General features: G+C 39.5%; 1 protein-coding gene across 1 annotated transcript in view; it reads left to right on the top strand.

The window, feature by feature from the left end:
- DOK6 (docking protein 6) overlaps positions 1-23,758 on the top strand; it is a 393,486-nt gene that overhangs the window by 140,712 nt on the left and 229,016 nt on the right. The window contains exon 3 of the mRNA XM_043888767.1: positions 11,584-11,698. Within this exon, the coding sequence (XP_043744702.1) occupies positions 11,584-11,698 (115 nt within the window). The remainder of the gene's footprint in view (positions 1-11,583; positions 11,699-23,758) is intronic.

The following is a 23,758-nucleotide window of genomic DNA, read 5'->3' as shown; positions in this document are numbered from 1 at the left end:
TACTGGAGAGGGTTGCCATTTCCTCTTTCCGGGGAACTTCCCAACTCGGGGATCAAAACTGCATCTTCTGCATTGCAGACAAAATCTTTCCTACTGAGTCACCAAGACTCAGTATTCTTTTTTTTTTTTTTTTCCTTTATTTTTATTAGTTGGAGGCTAATTACTTTACAATATTGTAGTGGTTTTTGTCATACATTGACATGAATCAGCCATGGATTTACATGTATTCCCCATCCCGATCCCCCCTCCCACCTCCCTCTCTACCCCATCCCTCTGGGTCTTCCCAGTGCACCAGGCCCGAGCACTTGTCTCATGCATCCCACCTGGGCTGGTGATCTGTTTCACCATAGATAATATACATGTTTTGGTGCTATTCTCTCGAAACATCCCACCCTCGCCTTCTCCCATAGAGTCCAAAAGTCTGTTCTGTACATCTGTGTCTCTTTTTCTGTTTTGCATATAGGGTTATTGTTACCATCTTTTTAAATTCCATATATTTGTGTTAGTATACTGTATTGGTATTTATCTTTCTGGCTTACTTCACTCTGTATGATGGGCTCCAGTTTCATCCATCTCATTAGAACTGATTCAAATGAATTCTTTTTAATGGCTGAGTAATATTCCATGGTGTATATGTACCACAGCTTCCTTATCCATTCGTCTGCTGATGGGCATCTAGGTTGCTTCCATGTCCTGGCTATTATAAACAGTGCTGCGATGAACATTGGGGTGCACATGTCTCTTTCAGATCTGGTTTCCTCAGTGTGTATGCCCAGGAGTGGGATTGCTGGGTCATATGGCAGTTCTATTTCCAGTTTTTTAAGAAATCTCCACACTGTTCTCCATAGCAGCTGTACTAGTTTGCATTCCCACCAACAGTGTAAGAGGTTTCCCTTTTCTCCGTACCCTCTCCAGCAAATAAAATAAAGTTTGTATATATTTAAGGTGTATAACATGCTGTTTTTGTATACCTACACACACTTACTCGACCTCAGTATTTTAAATTATTGACCATGGCATTTATTGACTTAGACTTAAACAACCTAAATTATTTTCAAGTAATATTTCCTTTAATTAAATTCTGCTAATTTCATATTTAATTATTTTAATGGCTTATTATTAAACTAATGTTTTTTTCCTTTTAGAGCAATATGAAAAATTAATATTTCAGAAATATGGGTTGAATTATTAAATGATATAATAATTTATAGATATATATTATTGAAATACTCTAGGATTTGGTGGTGCTAGTGGTAAAGAATTCACCTGCCAATGCAGGAGACATAGAGACACAGGTTCCTTGGATCTGGAAGATCCCCAGGAGAAACACAGGAACCCACTCCAGTATTCTTGCCTGGAAAATCCCGCAGACAGAAGAGCCTGGTGGGCTACAGTCCATGGAGTCTCAAAGAATCGAACAGGTCTGAAGTGACTTAGCGTGCACACAAGGATTTCACACTCAATAAAAGTTCACAGTTTTATGTCACACTGTTGGGTTGTAGACCAATAAAAATATTTTTATTTTAAAGCATCTGAAGACATTATTTTAAAAATTACCTTTCTCTAAGAAAATGCAAACAGTTTGTACTGGATCATAAAATCATTTAGTACTGAAAGCGAAAAGTGAGGACAAGAGATTCAGATATATCCTGACCTGAATTTCTATGATTCTAAATATTTTTAAAATATATTTTGAATTAAAGATACATCAGATTACAAGGGGTTTCCGAGGTGGCACTAACTGTAGAGAACCCCCCCGCCAATGCAGGAGGCATAAAGAGATGCAGATTCGATCCCTGGGTTGGGAAGATCCCCTGGAGGAGGGCATAAGCATCCGAGTCCAGTATTCTTGTCTGGAGAACCCCATGGACAGAGGAGCCTGGCGGGCTACAGTTCATAAGTCGCAGAGTCTGACACAGCTGAAGCAACTGAGCATGCATGCATGCAAATTCCAAAGGTATACCAAGTCCTTAGAAACTCTTCCGGTATGATTTTGTAACATTTTGTAATCTAATAGAACTCTTGAACTTCCTAACCAAGACGGTCTGAGAGGTGAGATTTGTGCCTCCCTGAGTGCTCTGCTTCCTGGCGTCTCCTCAGTGTGTTAGGGCACGCACTGAAGCGGGTAGCATCGCACAATTGATCAATAGAAAGCCTCACACTGTTGCGGAAAGCAGTGTAACCATGTCTGCTTGAAGAGCTTCTCTGCATTTCTAAATGTGAATTTTACAGAAGGGCAAACGCTTTGTTTGAACTACATTGTCTGTCAGATTGCCTGAGGCAGAAAAGCTAGAGAATCTCTAGTGCTTGCTGCATTTTGCTAGGCTGTTTATTAATTTGCTTTGTTGATTTTTTGCCATGAGGAGATGTCCTCCGCAATATTAGTTCCAATATTCTTTTATATTTGTAAATAAGGATATTTGGAAAAGGCTTTTGAGCAGAATAATAAATGTTTTTATGATATTGTTTGGCACAACTTGATATTATATATAATGTATGTTATATGGTGGTGTATCACTTTTATACTCACCTAACATGGATCCTATCTGTTCTTAAGCAACACATGATCTTCATTGCTTTTAGACTCTACTCAATTTTGGTAAGATCATTTGCCTATTTAAAATTAATAACACTTGGAAATAATGTCTCTTTTAAAAATATCTTTAATCTACTATTTTAGAATAAAAATTGGCTTAACTATTACTTGAGTCAATTATCAAATGATTTAAAAATTTAAGAGTTCATTGTTGAGAGTATGCTTTAATGTACTTCAAATATAATATACAAATTATTGTTCCAAAAAAAATTCTCATCTTTCTCCCCAGGATCTGACACTATAAGATACTAGTGCCTCATTTTTCTTGTGTGGAAGAGAAAATGAGTTTTTTTAAGATAAATAGATAGATATAGTATGTGTATAAATTCACATATGAATGCATATATACACATAGGTAGGTGTTTTTATACATGCATATATATGAAGCAAACCATTTTCAGTTTATTTAACTTGAAATCACTTACCTTACCAATTTTAGTTTTGCATGTTAGTCTTAAATGAGATAATGACAAGGAGAGAGAAAAATAAATATTTTTAAAATATTAAAATAATTTTTCCAGCATGTGGACTATAGACTGTAAACTTATTGTGACAGAGACCATAGGCCCCTCTAGACAGCCTGCACAGCAACCTTGAGTGATAAGCTTGTTATTTTATGAGGCTAGAAGTCCATATTATTACAGATTTTAAAAGGAAATATTAAAAAAAAAGACTATCAAGAAAAAATTACAAGGCATTACCAAAAGGTAAAATACCAATAGCGTTTCAAAGATATTTGAAAATATCTGTTCAAAATATACAATTTGAAGAGATAGAACATCAAAATCAGAAAGGACAGGGATGTTGAATTATCAGACCAGGGATTTGAAACAACTATGATTACTACACTAAGGATGCTAATGGATAAAGTAGACAGCATGCAAGAACAGATGGGGACTGTCAGAAGAGAGACAGAACGTCTAAGGAACCAAAAAGAAAAAATACTGTAACAGAAATGAAGGATGCCTTTGATGAACATAAAAACACTGGACATGGCTGATGAAAGAATCTGCAAGCTTGAAGATGTCTCAGTAGAAACTTCCAGGGTTCCCTGGTGGCTCAGTGGTAAAGAACTCATCTGCCAATGCAGGAGACATGAGTTTGAACCCTCATCGGGAAGAATCCGACATACTGAAGAGATGAGCCCACGTGCACAGCTGTTGAGCCTGTTTTAGAGCCTGGGAGCTGCAACCAGTGAGCCCATGTGCTGCAGCCGCCGAAGCCTGTGCGCCCCAGACCCTGAGCTGCAGACAAGAGGAGCCGCCGCAGTGAGCAGTCCTACCCTGCAACTGGAGAGTAGCCTCCACTCGCTGCAACTAGAGAAAAGCCTGTGCAGCCACAAAGACGCAGAACAGCCATTAGTAAATAAATAAAAAGGCACCTCCAAAACTGAAAAGCAGAGAGATCAGAGACTGAAACAGTAAAAATAAAACCAACCCTCAAGTACTGTTGGGACATCTATAAAAGGTATAATATATGCATAATGGAAGCACCAACATCAGAAGAGAGAAAGGAAAATTCACACAATAATAACTAACAATTTCCCCAAATTAATGTCAGACACAAAACTACAGATCCAGGAATCTCAGTGAGCCTCAAGCAGGATAACTGCTCCCCACAAAAAAAATGAACAAAAAGTATACCTAGGCATTTTCAACTATGGAAAATCAAGGGAAAAAATCCTGAAAGAAACCAGAAAGAAGAAAAACCACCTTCTCCATAGAGGAGCAAAGAGGAATTACATTTACCTTTCCCTCACAAACTATGCAAGCAACAGGAGATTACAGTGAAATGCAGCCATCCCTTGGTATCTAATGGGGAGTCGGTTCCAGTATCCTCCACGGATGCCAAAATCCATGGATGCTCAACACCCTTACATAAAATAGCAAGGACAGCTGACTCTCATATCTGCGAGTCCTGTGTCCTCGGATTTAACCAACCGTGGATCGTAAAAGTAGTACCCAATCCAAGGTTGGTTGAACCTGAGGATGTGGAACCCTAGTATATCGAGGGCTAACTATATTTAATGTTTTAAGATGAAAAAAATTGATCAACCTAGAGTTCTGTATGCTCTGTAAAATTATCTTTAAAAGTGAAGCAGAAATTGACTTTTTCAAACAAAATTGAATATATTGCTGGTAAGATTGACTTTGTAAAAAATGTTAAAATTATTTGTTTAGAGAAAAAAATAATGTAAATTAGATACTCAGTTCAGTTCGGTCGCTCAGTCATGTCCAAGTCTTTGCGACCCCATGAATCACAGTACGCCAGGCCTCCCTGTCCATCACCAAATCCTGAAGATTACTCAAACACATATCCATTGAGTCGGTGATGCCATCCAACTGTCTCATCCTCTGTCGTCCCCTTCTCCTCCTGCCCCCAATCCCTCCCAGCATCAAGGTCTTTTCCAGTGAGTCAACTCTTCTCATGAAGTGGCCAAAGTACTGGAGTTTCAGCTTCAGCATCAGTCCCTCCAATGAACACCCAGGACTGATCTCCTTTAGGATGGACTGGTTGGATCTCCTTGCAGTCCAAGGGACTCTCAAGAGTCTTCTCCAACACCACAGTTCAAAAACATCAATTCTTCTGTGCTCAGCTTTGTTTATAGTCCGACTCTCACATCCATACATGACTAATGGAAAAACCATAGCCTTGACTAGACGGACCTTTGTTGGCAAAGTAATGTCTGTGCTTTTTAATATGATGTCTAGGTTGGTCATAACTTTCCTTCCAAGGAGTAAGCGTCTTTTAATTTCATGGCTGCAATCACCATCTCCAGTGATTTTGGAGCCCAGAAAAATAAAGTCTGACTCTGTTTCCACTGTTTCCCTATCTATTTCCCATGAAGAGATGGGACCAGATGCCATGATCTTAGTTTTCTGAATATTGAGCTTTAATCCAACTTTTTCACTCTCTTCTTTCACTTTCATCAAGAGGCTTTTTAGTTCCTCTTCACTTTCTGCCATAAGCGTGGTGTCATCTGCATATCTGAGATTATTGATATTTCTCCTGGCAACCTTGATTCCAGCTTGTGCTTCATCCAGCCCAATGTTTCTCATAATGATACTCAGATCTATATAAAGAAAGGAAAAGCATAAAAAAGGTGTAAGTGGAGGTAAAAAGTTCCATTTTTTCTTATTCTTGATCTAACAGGTGACAGTTTGTTCAAAATAACATCAACAATGTATTTGATTTTGTATACATTTATAAATATATATATATGATAAGTAGATATATATGTATATATATCTGATATATGTGTAGTTTGATATAGTGTAGTTTGGAATTGCATTAGCTGTAAATTTGTATTTCATACTCTAGGGCAGCAACTAAAAGAAGTTAAAAAAAAAGTATAGCTGACATGTTAGAAAGGAGGAAAAATGGAATCATATAAAATTCACAATTAACACCACAAAAGACAGGAAAAGAGTGAAAGATAAAATAGAAACAGAGAAGAAGGACAAGAAATAAAAAACAGGTACAAATATTCTGTATATTATTCCAGTTATACCAATATTTACTTTGAACATCAATGGCTTAAATGTACCAATTAAAAGATGAGGATTGTCAGAGTGGATCAAACAAGATGCAACTATACACTATCATAAAGAAACCGACCATAAATGTAAAGACATCTATAAATTAAAAATATGTGGATACAGAAAATCATACTTTGTTGTTGTCCAGTCACTGAGTCATGTGCAGCTCTTTTGACCTGATGGACCGCAACATGCCAGGCTTCCTGTCCTTTACTGTCTCCCAGAATTTGCCCAAATTTATCTGTTTAGTCACTGGTGCTATCAAACCGTCTCATCCTCTGCTGCCTTCTTCTCATTCTGCCTTCAATCTTTCCCATCATCAGAGTCTTTTCTAATCAGTCAGCTCTTCACATCACATGGTCAAGTATTGGAGCCTCAACTTCAGCATCAGTCCTTCTAGTGAATATTCAGGGTTGATTTCCTTTAGGATCAACTGGTTTGATCTCCTTGCAGTTCAAGGAACTCAAAGACTCTTCTCCAGCACCACAATTTCAAAAGCATCAATTCTTTGGCACTCAGTCTTCTTTATGGTCCAACTCTCACATCCATGAGATGGCAAGAACCCGTAAGGTGGCAAGAATACACAAAAGAACTGTACAAAAAAAGATCTTCACGACCCAGACCTGATCACTCACCTTGAGCCAGACATCCTGAAATGCGAAGTCAAGTGGGCCTTGGGAAGCATCACTGCAAACAAAGCTAGTGGAGGTGATGGAATTCCAGTTGAGCTATTTCAGATGCTAAAATTTGATGCTGTGAAAGTGCTGCACTCAATATGCCAGCAAATTTGGAAAACACAGCAGTGGACACAGTACTGGAAAAGGTCAGTTTTCATTTCAATCCCAAGGAAAGGCAATGCCGCAGAATGTTCAAGCTACCGCACAATTGCCCTCATCTCACACACTAGCAAAGTAATGCTCAAAATTCTCCAAGTCAAGTGCATGAACCATGAACTTCCAGATGTTCAAGCTGGATTTATAAAAGGCAGAGGAACCAGAGATTAAATTGCCAACATTTGTTGCATCATCAAAAAATCGAGAGTTCCAGAAAAACATCTACTTCTGCTTTATTGACTACGCCACAGCCTTTGACTGTGTGGATCACAATAAACTGTAGAAAATTCTGAAAGAGATGGGAATACCAGACTACCTGACCTGCCTCCTGAAAAATCTGTGTGCAGGTCAGGAAGCAGCAGTTAGAACTGGACAAAGGACAGACTTGCTCTAAATCAGGAAAGGAGTACGTCAAGGCTGTATATTGTCACCCTGCTTATTTAACTTATACGCAGCATACATCAGGCAAAATCCCAGGCTAGATGAAGCACAAACTGAAACCAAGTTTGCCAGGAGAAATATCAATAACCTCAGATATGCAGATGACACCACACTTATGTCAGAAAGTGAAGAAGAACTAAAGAGCCTCTTGATGAAAGTGAAAGAGGAAAGTGAAAAAGTTGGCTTAAAACTAAGCCAAAAAGTTGGCTTAAAACATTCAAAAAACTAAGATCATGGCATCCAGTCCCATCACTTCATGGCAAATAGGTGGAAAAACCATGGAAACAGTGAGAGACTTTATTTTTGGACTCCAAAATCACTGCAGATGGTGACTGCAGCCATGAAATTAAAAGATGCTTGCTCCTTGGAAGAAAAGCTATGATCAATCTAGACAGTGTAGTAAAAAGCAGAGACATTACTTTGCCAACAAAGGTCCATCAAGTCAAAGCTATGGTTTTTCCATTAGTCATGTATGGATGTGAGAGTTGGACTATAAAGAAAGCTGAGAACCAAAGAATTGATGCTTTAGAACTGTGATGTTGGAGAAGACTCTTGAGAGTCCCTTGGACTGCAAGGAGATCCAACCAGTCCATCCTAAAGGAAATCAGTCCTGAATATTCATTGGGAGGACTGATGCTGAAGCTGAAACTCCAATACCTTGGCCACCTGATGTGAAGAACTGACTCATTAGAAAAGATCCTGATGCTGGGAAAGATTGGAGGCAGGAGGAGAAGGGGACGGCAGAGGATAAGATGGTTGGATGACATCACTGACTTGATGGACATGAGTTTGAGTAAGCTCCAGGTGTAAGCTTCTGGTGATGGACAGGGAAGCCTGGCGTGCTGCAGTCAATGGGGTCACAAAGAGTTGGACATGATGGAGTGATTGAAGTGATGGACTCACATCTGTCCATGACGACTGGGAAAACCATGGGTTTGACCCTATATATCTTTGTCAAAAGGTGGCTGAGAGGTTAAAGCGTCTACCTGCAATGTGGGAGACCTGGGTTCGATCCCTGTGTTGGGAAGATCCCCTGGAGAAGGAAATGGCAACCCACTCCAGTATTCTTGCCTGGAGAATCCCATGGACAGAGGAGCCTGGTGGGCTACATTCCACTGGGTTGCAAAGAGTTGGACATGACTGAGCGACTTCATTTCACTTCACTTCTGCTTTTTAAAACACTGGGGTTTGTCATAGCTTTCCTTCCAAGGAGCAAGTGTCTTTTAATTTCATGGCTGCAATCACTGCAGCAAGTTTGGAGCCCAAGAAAATAAAATCTGTCACTGCTTCTACTTTTCCCCCATCTATTTGCCTTGAATTAATGGGACCAGATGCCATGACCTTAGTTTTTTGAATGTTTAGTTTTAAGCCAGCTTTTTCACTCTCCTCTTTCACCCTCATTAAGAGGCTCTTTAGTTCCTCTTCAGATATGCTATACTAACATTAATCAAAAGAAAACAAGAGTAAGTTTTAATTTTAAACAAACTTCAAAGCAAGGGTTTTTATTAAGTATTACATATTGATAAATTTGTCAGTCCTACAAGAAGACATAACGATCCTTAATCTGGGTGCACCTGACAACAGATCAATAAACGACATGAGGCAGAAACTGATAGAACAAGGGGAAATAGATGCATTCACTGTCATAGTAAGAGTCTTCAACACCCGTCACTCAGAAGTGGACAGACCCAACAGGCAGAAAATCAGTGAAGACACAGGGGAACTCAACAGCACCATCAATTAACTGGATGTAATGGACATGTATGTCATCAAACAGAATACACACTCTTCTCAGCTCACATGGAACACTTACCAGGATGCATCATGTTCTGGGCCATAGTTCAGTTCAGTCACTCAGTTGTGTCTGACTCTTTGCGACCCCATGAACCACAGCACGCCAGGCCTCCCTGTCCATCACCAACCCCCGGAGCCCACCCAAACCCATGTCCATTGAGTCAGTGATGCCATCCAACCATCTCATCATCTGTTGTCCCCTTCTCCTCCTGCCCTTAATCTTTCCCAGCATCAGGATCTTTTCAAATGAGTCAGCTCTTTGCATCAGATGGCCAAAGTAATGGAGTTTGAGCTTCAGCATCAGTCCTTCCAGCGAACACCCAGGACTGATCTCCTTTAGGATGGACTGGTTGGATCTCCTTGCAGTCCAAGGGACTCTCAAGAGTCTTCTCCAACACCACAGTTCAAGAGCATCAATTCTGTGCTCAGCTTTGTTTATAGTCCAACTCTCACATCCATACATGACCACTGGAAAAACCATAGCCTTGACCAGACGGACCTTTGTTGGCAAAGTAATGTCTCTGCTTTTTAATATGCTATCTAGGTTGGTCGTAACTTTCCTTCGAAGGAGTAAGCGTCTTTTAATTTCATGGCTGCAGTCACCATCTGCAGTGATTTTGGAGCCCAGAAAAATAAAGTCAGCCACTGTTTCCACTGTTTCCCCATCTACTTGCCATGAAGTGATGGGACCAGATGCCATGATCTTAGTTTTCTGAATCCTGAGCTTTAAGCCAACTTTTTCACTCTCCTCTTTCACTTTCATCAAGAGGCTCTTTAGTTCTTCTTCACTCTCTGCCATAAGGGTGGTGTCATCTGCATATCTGAGGTTATTGATATTTCTCCCAGCAATCTTGATTCCAGCTTGTGCTTCTTCCAGCCCAGCATTTCTCATGATGTACTCTGCATATAAGTTAGATAAGCAGGGTGACAATATACAGCCTTGACGTACTCCTTTTTCTCTTTGGAACCAGTCTGTTGTTCCATGTCCAGTTCTGACTGTTGCTTCCTGACCTGCATACAGATTATCAAGAGGCAGGTCAGGTGGTCTGGTATTCCCATCTCTTTCAGAATTTTCCACAGTTTATTGTGATCCACACAGTCAAAGGCTTTGCCATAGTCAATATAGCAGAAACAGATGTTTTTCTAGAACTCTCTTGCTTTTTTGATGATCCAGCGGATGTTGGCAATTTGATCTTTAATTCCTCTGCCTTTCTAAAACCAGCTTGAACATCTGGAAGTTCACAGTTCACGTATTGCTGAAGCCTGGCTTGAAGAATTTTGAGCATTACTTTACTAGCGTGTGAGATGAGTGCAATCATGCGGTAGTTTGGGCCATAGAACATAACCAATTAAAAAAAATGAAAACCGTAGCACACCTTCTCTCTACCATGTGAAATTAAACTAGAATGCAGTGAAACTAGAAACCAGTAATAGAAAATAGCTAGAAAATTCTGAAATACTTGGAGAGTGAACACAGCACTTCTCAATAGCACATAGGTCAAAGAAACTTAAAGAGAAATTGTTAAGTATTTGAACTAAATGGAAATGAAAATGAACCTGTTGGATCTTTTATTAGAAGAAATACTGATGTGGCATGTTTAGAAATGCATTTTAGAAATTAACTCACAACATTATTATTGTAAAGTTGTGTTTGCAGAGTAAGTGAGGAAGTAGACAAACTGCTCATTTCTAGGGACTGTGGAGAGAAATAAAAATGCACAAGTTACAGCAGAAAGACTTGTACCCATACAATTGAGAGCTAAAATACTTGTTCATTAAAATCATTAGTTGCCAAAAGAGTAGAGTTGTTAACCTGGGTCCATAAATCATGAATGAGCCTTGGTGAGAGAACAGGGTGGTGATCAGGGGTATAAGGGTCCGTGAACACTTTGTGGTTTGGGCTAGGAAGGAAGTCCATTGCTTATATGTAATGTTTCCAGAATTTTAGAGTCACTGCTGATTGACAGGTGTCAGTTAGACTGAATTTCTACCAGGGACTTGCATGATGAGTGGGATTTAGGAGACAGTTGAGACGTTAAATCCAATCAATATTTAATGCAAATTTATTGAGAATCTTCTGTGTGCCATACTGTCTATTGTTTGTAAAGGATGCAGTTTTTCAAAATCACAGGATCCCTTGCTTTCAAAGTTATTCTTCTACATAATTTTTAGACTCTTTCAAAATTGAGCAAAGCACAACCACAATTGATGGCATCAAAAGTTTGTTTTCATTCTGCATGGTATTGGACTCCTGTTAATTAGAAACAAGTAAAAATATCCATTGGAAAGTGGCTTAGGACAATAATAATGGATCATTTTGTGTGAGCACCCAACATAGAGCATGTACTGTATGCTAAGTTAAAAATGTTTTTTGTTCAAGGTAACTGAACTGCACAACATCAAAAATATAACCAGGCTGCCTCGAGAGACAAAGAAGCATGCAGTGGCAATTATCTTTCATGATGAAACGTCAAAGACATTTGCCTGTGAATCAGGTAAGCAGTCACAGCCCTGTCTCCAGCTTGAAGACCTGGAGCTGCTTCTGAGACAATAGCCCAGATGAATTAAGATCCACCTATGAAATGCATGGCTTATTGTGGTGAGAATATGCTGTGGAAGGCTGTTAGTAAGCTTGGTCTCTCTGTTTCTGCAGATGTTATGGATGCCTGTTTACTATCTTGCTGTGTGTGGATTTTGTTCCCAGGTGGTCTGAGGACTCTTGAGGTTTCCATTCAAGCTTGGAGAATTAAGCAAACAATGACTGGGAGCGGGGCGGTGTTTGTTAGAGCAAGCTTCTGACACTTGCTCTGGTTCTTGCCAAGTGCCATTGGAGGCAGCTGGTAAGGCGTTACCAGTGCAAGAGTGTGGCACGCGAGGCACAGCCACAGTCCCTAGACGCTCCAGACCTGTGAGCAGACCTGTGGTTGCTTTTGTGGATCCTCAGTGTTACAAGTTAAATACATTTCAGATTGAATTTTAGCATCCCAGTTCATAAAGCACTCTGACATTATTGAGACACTAGGCAGTTTATCGTTGGAACTCGGTGTTTCTTATTTTGGAATCCCTTTGAAAAGTGAAAGTGAAAGTTGCTCAGTCATGTCCGACTCTTTGTGACCCCATGGACCATACAGTCATAGGAATCCTCCAGGCCAGAATAATGAAGTGGGTAGCCGTTCCCTTCTCCAAGGGATCTTCCCAACCCAGGGATCTAACCCAGGTCTCCCCCATTGCAGGCGGATTCTTCACCAGCTGAACCACCAGAGGAGCCCTGGCATCCCTGTGCTGTATAATATATTAGTTGGCTTATTACAGTTTTTTAAAGATTTTTCTCAATGGAATGGTGTTTTCATTTTATAACGGATGGAAGCAGAAAGCACTAAGTCTTTGAAAGATGTGAATTCAAAATAATGGTTAAGTCTTTTAGGAGATGCTTTGTTAAGTAACTTTTAAAAGGGAGTAAAGCTTCTGTATTTGTGGTTAAAGTTTATAGGTGTATTTATTACTGGATTATATTATTCAAGACTGATAAGGTCACTTTGCCTAAATAAACTGCTCACACCTACTCACCTCCACTTATCTTAGTTTTGCTAAATTGAATTAGAATGTGTCAAAGTGTTCCTCTTTCCTTGAATGCCTTGATCCTTTTTATATACTTTCTTCACTTGCCATCTGACCTCATTTCATCATTTAGAATTGACTTTTGTAGTGGCTGAATAGAAGTCTCTCTGGTAATATAAATCCCCATGTGATAATAGAACCTGTCCCAGCCTTGCTGGTATCATGTTATTAATATCCATTAATAATCATATATTAATATCTGTGCCTTCTTGTTCACTGTCTTACTACTTGACCACTTCAGTTTTCTCTGAGCTCTTAAATAATGTCTTAGATTAAATCTAACAACTCCCAGAAAACTAGTCTTCCAAAATAGATAAAAGATCATTTTCTCTGTTTGTATGTTTCAATTTTCACTGTTGTTTTTTACAATTTTTAATTGTCCTGAGTTGTGTTTTGGATACAGAGGCAATACTGCAGGCTATTATTTCAGATAAGAAGGATATTGAATGATGTTTCTACATAATTCTGAAATTTATTTATTTAACTTATTTATTATTTTGACTAGAGAACATTAGCTTTACATTGTGTTGGTTTCTGCCATAATTCTGAAATGTAGGCTCACAGCTGTAAACCCCAAGTCTGAAATTGGAAGTTTTTATTTACTTTGTCATTGGTGGTTGTTTCATGGTTCATGTAAGAATTTTGAGAAATGAAGGTCTCTTCACTCAAAGAAAATGGCCTTAAATTCCAAGAGAAGTGTTTCCTGACAGTGAAGCTGAGGCAAGATCTAAGTATAAAAATGAAGAATGCTTTGTGTGCAGTTCTTGCAGAGAGTTTTCAACTAGCTTAAATTATGATTAATTTGAGGGTATTACTTTTTAAACCATTTTTAATATGTAGATTTAACAGTCTGCCTTTAAATGGTAGTAAAAATGTTTAAGAAGTCATGGCACAGTTTTTTAAATTGTCTTAACTTCATGGCATGCCAGTGGGAAAAAAGGAAGTACTTAAAAACTGATAAGGAATTTGAGTACTTTTCCTTGGAAGTTATGTTTTTTAGACAGATACTAAGATGCAGTAGTCTATATCTTTCATTAAAATGACAAAATTATATGGAAACAGACTAAACTGAAAAGCAGTCAGAGTTGTGAAAATCAAAATAACAAGATTAAAGCCAAGATTGAAAAGAGCTCTCACATTTATTTGTAATGAAAGTGCAGATAAAACTGTACTGTCATAATGGCGAGTGGGAATGTGAATCGTTTCAATTATTTTTTCAAGAAACCTGACAACTGCTGTTGTAAACATGCACACCCTTGCCTCTGAACCTTTTGGGGAACGTATCCTGTGTATTATACATTATGTGTAATGATAACAAAATTGCTAAATGCCTATCAAGAAAATTGTTGAATAAATCATAGTATATCCTTCTCATAAAATATTATACAATCACTAGAAAGAATTCTAAATAACCCGACTAACTTAAAGTCATTTTTGTGAAGTGTAGCTCTTCAAGCAAAACAACCAGCAGAGAAGTATGTACTGAATAATCACATTTTTGTAAAAGAAAAAGTGAGAGAAAAAGTGCATGCCTTCACAAGCATTACCTGGGCGAGAGGAGATGATAAAGAAGCGGGATAGAAAGGAAGATGGGTAAAATCAGCAAGCAAAAAGGAAAAGTAAGAAAATACAGTGAACAAAAGAAAATATCCAGCATACCAACTGTCCCATTTGTATGAAATCATGCATATGTGAGGTCTCCAGGTGGTACAGTGGTAAAGAATCTGCCTGCCAATGCAGCAGACACAGGAGACGGGTTCTGTCCCTGAGTCGGGAAGATCTCCTGGAGGAGGGCATGGTAACCCACTCCAGTATTCTTGCCTGAATTTCACGGGCGGAGGAGCCTGGCGGGCTATAGTCCATGGGGTCACAAAGAGTCAGACATGACTGAAGTGACTTAGCATACGCATGTGCATATGTGAATGTAACCATGAAGTTTTTGAAACGTTAGTCATCAAGGAAATGCAAATTAGACCATAATGAGACATCACTATGCATCTGTCTAAATGGCTAAAACTAAACAAAAAAAATTAGCGAGACCACTGAATGCTCGTGTGGTTGCAGGAACGCTGGATCACTCATATGTTGCTGGTAGGAATATCGCGTGGTACAGCCACCCTGGAAAATGGGTGGCAGCTTCTTATAAAATTAAATATGTGATTATTACACAATCCAGCAATTGCACTCTTGGACATGTATCTCAGGAAGAAAAAAAAGAAAACATATTCACACACACACACAAACACACTCACACCTGTACAAAAAGTGCTCATAATAGCTTTATGCATAATAGTCCAAAACTGGAAAGAGCCCAGAGATGCTTCAACAAACTGTGGTATACCGACCCCGGGGATGACTCCTCAACAGTAAAAAGGAGCGAACATTTGATACATATAGCAATCTGGAGGAATCTCAAGTGAATTATGCCCAGTGAAGAAAAGCCAGTCCCAAAAGATTATACACTTTGTGATTTCATTTATATAGCATCTGTGAAAGGCAGCATTTTACAAATGGAAGACATGTTAGTTGCCAGAGGTTAGGGATGGGATTGGAGGCGTGGAGAGTGGGACTGTGTGGTCATAAAAGGGTAACATGAGCTTCTGTTGAAACTGAGTGGTTATCTTGATGAAACCCACATGAGTGATAAATTGTGTCAAACTTCACACACACACACACACACAAGTAAAACTGAGGAAATCTGAATAAAATCAGTGGTCTTCCAACGTCAGTCTCCTGGTTATGATGTTGTAGTATACTTTTGCAAAATACTAAGATTGAAGGAAAGTAGGCAAAATATACACAGGATCTCTCTATAGTATTTCTTACTACTGCATGTGACTCTACAATGATCTCAGTAAAATTTGCGGTAAAAGATTAGATCTATATCAGTTTTCTTTAAGGTCATCTATGATATATTTTTTCATTTTTTAACTTATATTTTAATTGGAGGAAAGTTGCTTTACAGTGTTGTGTTGGCTTCTGCCTGACAACAGTGCAAACCAGTCATAACTGTATATGTCCCCTCCCTTGAGAACCTCCCTCCCCTTCCCCCATCCCACCCCTCTAAGTCATCACAGACTGCCAGGCTGGGCTCCCTGTGTTACATAGCAGTTTCCCCACTGGCCATCTAGATTACGATGTATTTTTAAGTTAAAAACAGAGTAGAAAGAGAATTGCAGAAATAGAAAGTGGTATATTCTAATATTCTATAAAGAAACTGACAGTAATAACAACAAGCAACAAAAATAAATCTAAATGTGTACCTGTGCAACTTGTGTATGATTCACGAGCACAAAGACACGTGTGCACTCGGTCATATGGGTGTCTTGCTCCCTTCCTAACCTGTGGTTCTTGCACGGCTCCCCCCGCCTAGTAAACCCTCACACACGCTTCACCCGGCTGCCTCCCTGTTTCCTTCCCTCCTCAGCTTAGGTTGTCATGCCTCCTGCCCCCACAGCACTGGGACTTGGACCCCACGCTCTCTCTTCAGAACCTCTGTGCTCTGTGGGACTTTAAGCTCAGTGAACACATGACTCTGGGGTCTTTCTCCCCCGCGCCACCAAAACTGCCGCCACCACCATGCTAAGGAACATTTGTTGAATTAGTCAATGAGTAAAATTTATACTTAAGTTTTGTTATCATGATATGTTTATCAGTCTCCTTTTTCAAAGAGACCATTGTTTTTCAAAACAAGTTTGAGAGATTAATTTGACTGCCCCATGGGAAAAAATTACTTAAATTGCTCTGTGTTGTGATGGTGAGTGAGGGATGGTGATCAGTGTCCTGTGTGTGTGTGTGCGCGCACAAATCACCATGGCCCACCAGGTCAGTTGTAACCACTGTGAGTAATACATTCTTGAATACAAATGAAAATTTCTACATTTCGCTATTCCTTGAAAAGAGAGCCTTTGTTCATTCTTCTTTTTTTGGAGTATGTTCATTGCCTAGTGACTAAAGGAGCAGACTGCTTCAATTCAGTTCAGTTCATTCGCTGTCATCTCCAACTCTTTGTGACCCCATGGACTGCAGCACGCCAGGCTTCCCTGTCCATCACCAACTCCCGGAGCTTATTGAAACTCATGTCCATTGAGTCAGTGATGCCATCCAACCATCTCATCCTCTGTCATCCCCTTCTCCTCCTGCCTTCAGTCTTTCCCAGCATCAGGATCTTTTCAAATGAGTCAGTTCTTTGCATCAGGTGGCCAGAGCACTGGAGTTTCAGCTTCAGCATCCGTCCTTCCAATGAATAAGCAGATTGCTTAGATTTTGGAAACCCAGAGGTTGGGTAATAGATTCTGTTATCTTTATTAAGGAAAAGAGAAAAGGAAAAAGCAACTCAGCTATGTCTTTGTCAGTATATGAAATCTGAAAAGTTATCTCCAAATGACTTAGAACAAATAATATTTAAAGTCTGAACAATCTGGTTAATTTCCTAAATAATTACTTGCAGCATTGAGTGTATTCTGTAGTATAGTTACTTTTATAATTTCTCCCATTCAGAATTTGTAATGGAATAGTTATAATTGAATAAATTATCCCACAGTAAAATTAAAAATATTCATGTAAAACCCAAATCCCAATTTATTGATATATTTATCATTAAAATTTTAAATAGTTTTACACAAGTAATACTTTGTACCTAGAATACCTGGATATCAGTTTATTCACATTGTATGTTCCAAATCCTATAGCTTTGTTTCTAAGAAAACATTATATTCTAAAATAATGTCTTTCCCTATAATTGTTTATATTTGTCAGTAAAATATACCTATTTCATATATTTTATTACTGATTGTTTTAAGAAGACATTTTTTCCATAGGACTTTCTATGATTTTTTTTCTGCTTCTCAGGCTTCCAATACTCTTTCCTCCCACAAATAAATCCAAAAAGGATGCAGTCAAAAATCACTCTTGAATTTAGATTAAAAGGCAATAGGCACACATTTAAGCCATTTTTGATTAGCATTTTTATTGTACATGCAATTGCAAAACCTGTCTTGCCTCCCACCTGTGGCATTGAACCTGTGAACATTAGAAATGAACTGGTTACACATCTGCATTAAAGTTTTAGAAGCACTGGAGTAAGAATATGTTCTTGGACTACTATAAAGTCCAATTACTATTCATTAACATTATAATAAAATATGTGTGTGTTATTTTACCAAAAATGTTTTTTATCTGATTTTTTAAAATTCCTCTTTCTCGTTTAAGAATTCCTTTGAACCAGGATTACTTAATAGTAATTAAATTACAGTTATAATAATAGGATAATAATATTATAGGGCTCAACTTCTGCTTAAGAATGAAGGAAATGCTCCTCAGAAAGCTTCTATACCTCAAGTATGGCCCCCAAGTTATATATCTTTTCAAGTTTGTAGTATTAAAATTTCGGAGAAGGCAATGGCACCCCATTCCAGTACTCTTGCCTGGAAAATCCCATGGACGGAGGAGCCTGGTAGGCTCTAGTCCACGGGGGTCGCGAAGAGTCGGACATGACTGAGCGACTTCACTTTCACTTTTCACTTTCATGCATTGGAGAAGGAAATGGCAGGCCACACCAGTGTTCTTGCCTGGAGAATCCCAGGGACGGGAGCCTGGTGGGCTGACGTCTATGGGGTCACACAGAGTTGGACACAACTGACATGACTTAGCAGCAGCAGCAGTATTAAATTTAATTTGATAAAAGTAAGCTTGTGCAACAGCTAACAAATCCTGATGACTGTTCAGCTCATAGTCAAATATGACTTTCCGTTGTTAAAATCTAGTTTGCAAAGCTTAAAATAACAGCTGGTGTGTATCCAGTAAGAAGGAGGATATCAACTGTATTGCATTTAAGTAGTCAACTTCCCTGGTGACTCAGATGGTAAAGAATCTGCCTGCAATGCAGGAGACCCAGGTTCAATCCCTGGTTTAGGAAGATCCCCTGGAGAAGGAAATGGCAACCCACTCCAGTATTCTTCCCTGGAAAATCCCATGAACGGAGGAACCTGGTGGGCTACAGTCCATGGGATCGCAAAGAGTCAGACATGATGGAGTGACTAACACTTTAAGAAGTCAGATTAGGGTGTGACATTAGAAGAAAGTTCCCTGCAGCTGCTCAGTCACATGGTCTGTGGATAAACATACTTCTTCAGGTTCAAGTGATGTCAGGAAAGCTCTTTTAGGAGCAGTCTATTTACTTTGGGGATAATGGGAGACTTTTTGGTTTATTGATTGTTCGATACAAAAGACAACTTGAGTGAGCTTGTAACAACTTACATTTCTAGCTGACTCAGTCACTGCGGAATAGAATTGCCCGTTTATAACCATCTGGTTCTTAGCTATCCTGCTATGAGATTTGAAAGAAGTGATTAAAAAAAACAGAAGCTAGTGGCCCTATGTGATCTGAAATGGGTTGCGATCTTCAAGTTATTTCTTTAGAGAAAGTGAAACGCTGTGTAGCAGTGACAGTGTAATGAGACTTTGAATTTTTAATGCTCCTTCAGACTCACATGGAATAAAAACGCCAAACTGCAGTTGCACCCTCTCATCACAAGACTATATGCATCTTGTAAAATTTGGACATGGTTTTATAAGGTTGGTATGCTAGTTAACAGATCAGAGATAGAACTGGTTTAAGCAAAATTTAATGACTTATTACTCTGCACTGCCAAGGCACTGATGTGTAATGGAGATACATGGGGTGGTCTCCTAGATTTAGTCCAGAGCAGTCGCTTCATAGACACCAGAATTGTGGCTGAGGTGAGTTGATGCCATTTAAGATGACTGTGTTAGTCCCATTCACCTTTAGTCAGTTCAATCACTCAGTCCTGTCCGACTCTTTGCGACCCCACGGCGTGCTGCAGTCCGTGGGGTCTCAGAGAGTTGGACACGACTAAGCAGCTGAACTGACTGAAGATGGATGAGACTAATGCCCCGTCACCTGAAAGAGGTTCTTTGATTTGAGACATTGAAAATGAAGAGAAATTAGTTTGTTACGAAGAAATGTATAAGCTGAAAATGTATAAGAAGAAAATGTATAAGCTGATTAACAGTTAAATTAAGCAGAGGATTCGATAACTGGATGGCATCACTGACTCAATGGACATGAGTGTGAGCAACCTCCGGGAGATGGTGAAGGACAGGGAAGCCTGGCATGCTGCAGTCCATGAGTCACAAAGAGTTGGACGCAACTTAGCGACTGAACAACAACAAAAGCATATACCATTAAGTGTAACATGTGTGATACTAATATATCCTGGTTTACTCATTAAAGACTGATAAACTCTAGAAATTGATAACTGGAGAATAAAACCTAACACATATCCCTAGAGTCTTCTGTTTAAGTTCCAATTCCAGTGGTCTGCTTTATCAGTTTCACCCTGGTCCTACTTTCTTGTTTTAAGATAAATGAAAAGTTATTTTGATTGGAGTGTAATTGCTTTACAGTGTCGTATTAGTTTCTGCTGCGCAACGTGAATCAGCTCTATGTCTACATGTATCCCCTTCCTCTTGAGCCCCCCTCCCGCCTCCACCCCCCCGAGGTCATCACAGAACATGAGTTCAGCTCCCTGTGCAGACAGCAGCTCCCCACCATCTATAGTGTAGACATGTCAGTGCTAATCTCTCAGTGCGTCCCAGCCTCTCCTTCACCCCTTTGTTTAGTCGCCTCAGTCATGTCAGACTCTTTTCGACCCCATGGACTGTAGCCCACCAGGCTCTACTCATGGGCTTCTCCAGGCAAGAATACTGGAGTGGGTTGCCAGTTCCTCTTCCAGGGGATCTTCCCAACCCAGGGGTAGAACTCTTACATTGCCTGCGTTCGCAGGTGAGTTCTTTGCCACTAGCGCCACGTGGGAGGCCCTAACCCCCTTTAGGTCCCTACTTTTGAACTTTGTGCACACTAAAATGAGCTTCCGCTAACTGGCCATCTGCGGTGTCAGGACTCTGTATCACCCTGTTGCTCCATCTTTGGGTCCAGCACGCTGCCCCTCTGCAGGGCTCCCTCTGCGTGGTTCTCTACCCGTCATTTCATACAGTGAAGCCCTGGCCGGCTCTCATGCTCTTTCTTGGAGCAAACCAAGTAGATTTCCCCCAAAGTCAATCAAGCTGCAGAAAGTTAGAACTAACTGCTCTCCGGGCAAGACTGCACAAAATATTTTTCAAGTTTTATGAACAATTACCACAGGGTGTCAGCTGGAAAATGATCAGATGGGGAGGCGTCATTGTCATTCGTTATTCCTGCACATTAAGAAAATGTACTTTTGCTTTTATTTTCAGGATTAACATAAAGACTATTACCTTTGATGTGTCACTCCAAAATTGTACCATATGTTATTCTATGGAACTGTTCCTTTATGAGATAGCAAGCCATGTATAATTGGGTGCCAGACTTTTGAAATCTTTGAAGCAGAAAAGTGGTTTGAATATTTTTATTCAGAAAAAAATTTTAATTTGAAGTGCTGAATGAACACTTAGAACTGAGTGTGTTTCTTAAAGAGGCAACTCATCTCATTTTAAAAAAAAAAAAGCTTAAAAATATGTAAGACTTTCTTCTTTAAGCTTTCTAGAAAATGTTTTAAGCAATTAATGTTCAACGGTGGCTCAGTGGCAAAGAATCCACACACTAATGCCGGAGATGTGAGAGACACAGGTTCATCCCTGGGTGAGGAAGATCTCCTGGAGAAGGAAATGGCAACCCACTCCAGTATGCTTGCCTGGAGAATCCCCTGGACAGTGGGCTACAGTCCATGGGGGTCACAAAGAGTCAGGCATGACTGAGCACACACAGCATTAAACTACCCAGTCTGTTTAATTCTGCTTCCCTGGTGGCTCAGACGGTGAAGCGTCTGCCTGCAATGCGGTTTCATCCCTGGGTGGGGAAGATCCCCTGGAGAAGGAAATGGCAACCCACTCCAGTACTCTTGCCTGGAAAATTCCATGGACTGAGGAGCCTGGTATGATACAGTCCATGGGGTGACAAAGAGTTGGACATGACTGAGCAACTTCACTTCACTTCTGTTTAATTATGACTGTTTAATTATTCCTAGTACTAATTAGTCCTAGTACTAATGCAGAGCTCTTCCATATGAGGTTTAAATACACACACACACACACACATATATATATATATACATATATATATATATATGTATATGTATATATATGTCATTAGGGACTTCCTTGATGGTCCAGTGGCTAAGACTCTGCGCTCCCAATGGAGGGGGTCTGGATTTGATCCCTCATCAGGGAACTAGATGGCACAGGATGAAACTAAAGACCCCACATGCCACAACAAAAATCAAAGATCCCAGATGCCGCAACTAAGATCCAGCACTGCTGAATAAATGAATAAAACAACATTTTTAAAAAGTAAAGACATCCATATATATATATGTCATTTGTGGAGGACTTTGAATGGCTTTCAACAGATCAGTGGAGAGAAAAAATAATTTCAAGTACAAATGCAAACAAGAAATGATGAAATTTCTTCATGTTTTCAAAGTAGTTTTGGGAGCAGAGGAAGAAAAATGGAAATAGCTGAGAGGAGCTCCAGAGTTTGGATGTTGTTTTGAACATATCCAAATGGAGCAAATTAAAGTTACTGTTTTTTAACTTTTTTTTTCTGATTATCAAAGGGATACAGGCTTTCTGTCTCCAAAAATAAGGCTCCTTTATGTACTGAAAATAGAAGTAAGCACTAAGCAAAATGTAACAAATATTTAAGTGCATATTTCAGCTGACGAGACAGAGAAGCTCAGTTCAGTCACTCAGTTGTTTCCGACTCTTTGTGACCCCATGGACTGCAGCACGCCAGGCCTCCCTGTCCATCACCAACTCCTGGAGCTTGCTCAAACTCATGTCCATCAAGTCCGTGATGCCATCCAACCATCTCATCCTTTGTCGTCCCCTTCTCCTCCTGCCTTCAATCTTTCCCAGCATCAGGGTCTTTTCAAATGAGTCCAGTTCTTTGCATCAGGTGGCCAAAGTATTGGAGTTTCAGCTTTAGCATCAGTCCTTCCATTGAATATTCAGAGTTGATTTCCTTTAGGATTGACCAGTTTGATCTCCCTGCAGTCCAAGAGACTCTCAAGAGTCTTCTCCAACACCACAGTTCAAAAGAATCAGTTCTGTGGCGCTCAGCTTTCATTATAGTCCAACTCTTACATCTGTACATGACTACTGGAAAAACCATAGCTTTGACTAGACAGAACTTTGTCACCAAAGGAATGTCACTGCTTTTTATTATGCTGTCTAGATTGCTCATAGCTTTTCTTCTAAGGAACAAGAAAGTACCACAAAAAGAAGGAATGAGGAGAAAGCTTTCAAGACCTGGGAGCCTTGTTTGTCTCTGTAATGAACATGGGACATGCCTTGCTCTTCACAGCGGTGCCTTCAGAGCAGCAGACAGCGCCTGGGCTCCTGCCAAATGGGGAAATAGAATTCAAAGTTTTCAGTAAAAAGTCATTAATTAAAGAAATATTCAAATGCCAGCAAAGAGAAGTGTCTAGGAGACTTCCTCTCCTAGGCTTCCTCTCCTGCCCTTCCTGGAATTTTTGTAACATTTTACCACTTTTGTGATCCTGGACATCCCAAGCCCAGAAGTTTATCTAAAATGACTCAGTATTGGTAATTCTCCTTCAGTGGCACATAACTTCTCAGGAGTCCCACAGGTAACCTCTAAAATAGGGATTTGCCAATAAAGATATCAAGTTATATGCAAATAAGCACCATGGATCAAAGTTAGGAAATAGACAAATTTATGTTCAAGGAAGATCACTACAGTGCTTTTTATGAAACATAAAAATTAATACAGTAATTTTCCACTAGTTTGTCACTGATTTAAAAAAAATAATTTGCAACAATTAAAACAGATGATGTAAATTTGTGTTGATTAACTTGAAAAGATGGAGATCATTTATTAAGTGAATAATGCAGTTCATAAAATGTACTATAAG

This window comes from Cervus elaphus, chromosome 27, assembly GCF_910594005.1.
Source record: "Cervus elaphus chromosome 27, mCerEla1.1, whole genome shotgun sequence".
NCBI classification, from domain to species: domain Eukaryota; kingdom Metazoa; phylum Chordata; class Mammalia; order Artiodactyla; family Cervidae; genus Cervus; species Cervus elaphus.
The sequence above is the reverse complement of the archived record's forward strand: the minus strand, read 5'-3'. Positions and strand labels throughout refer to the sequence as shown.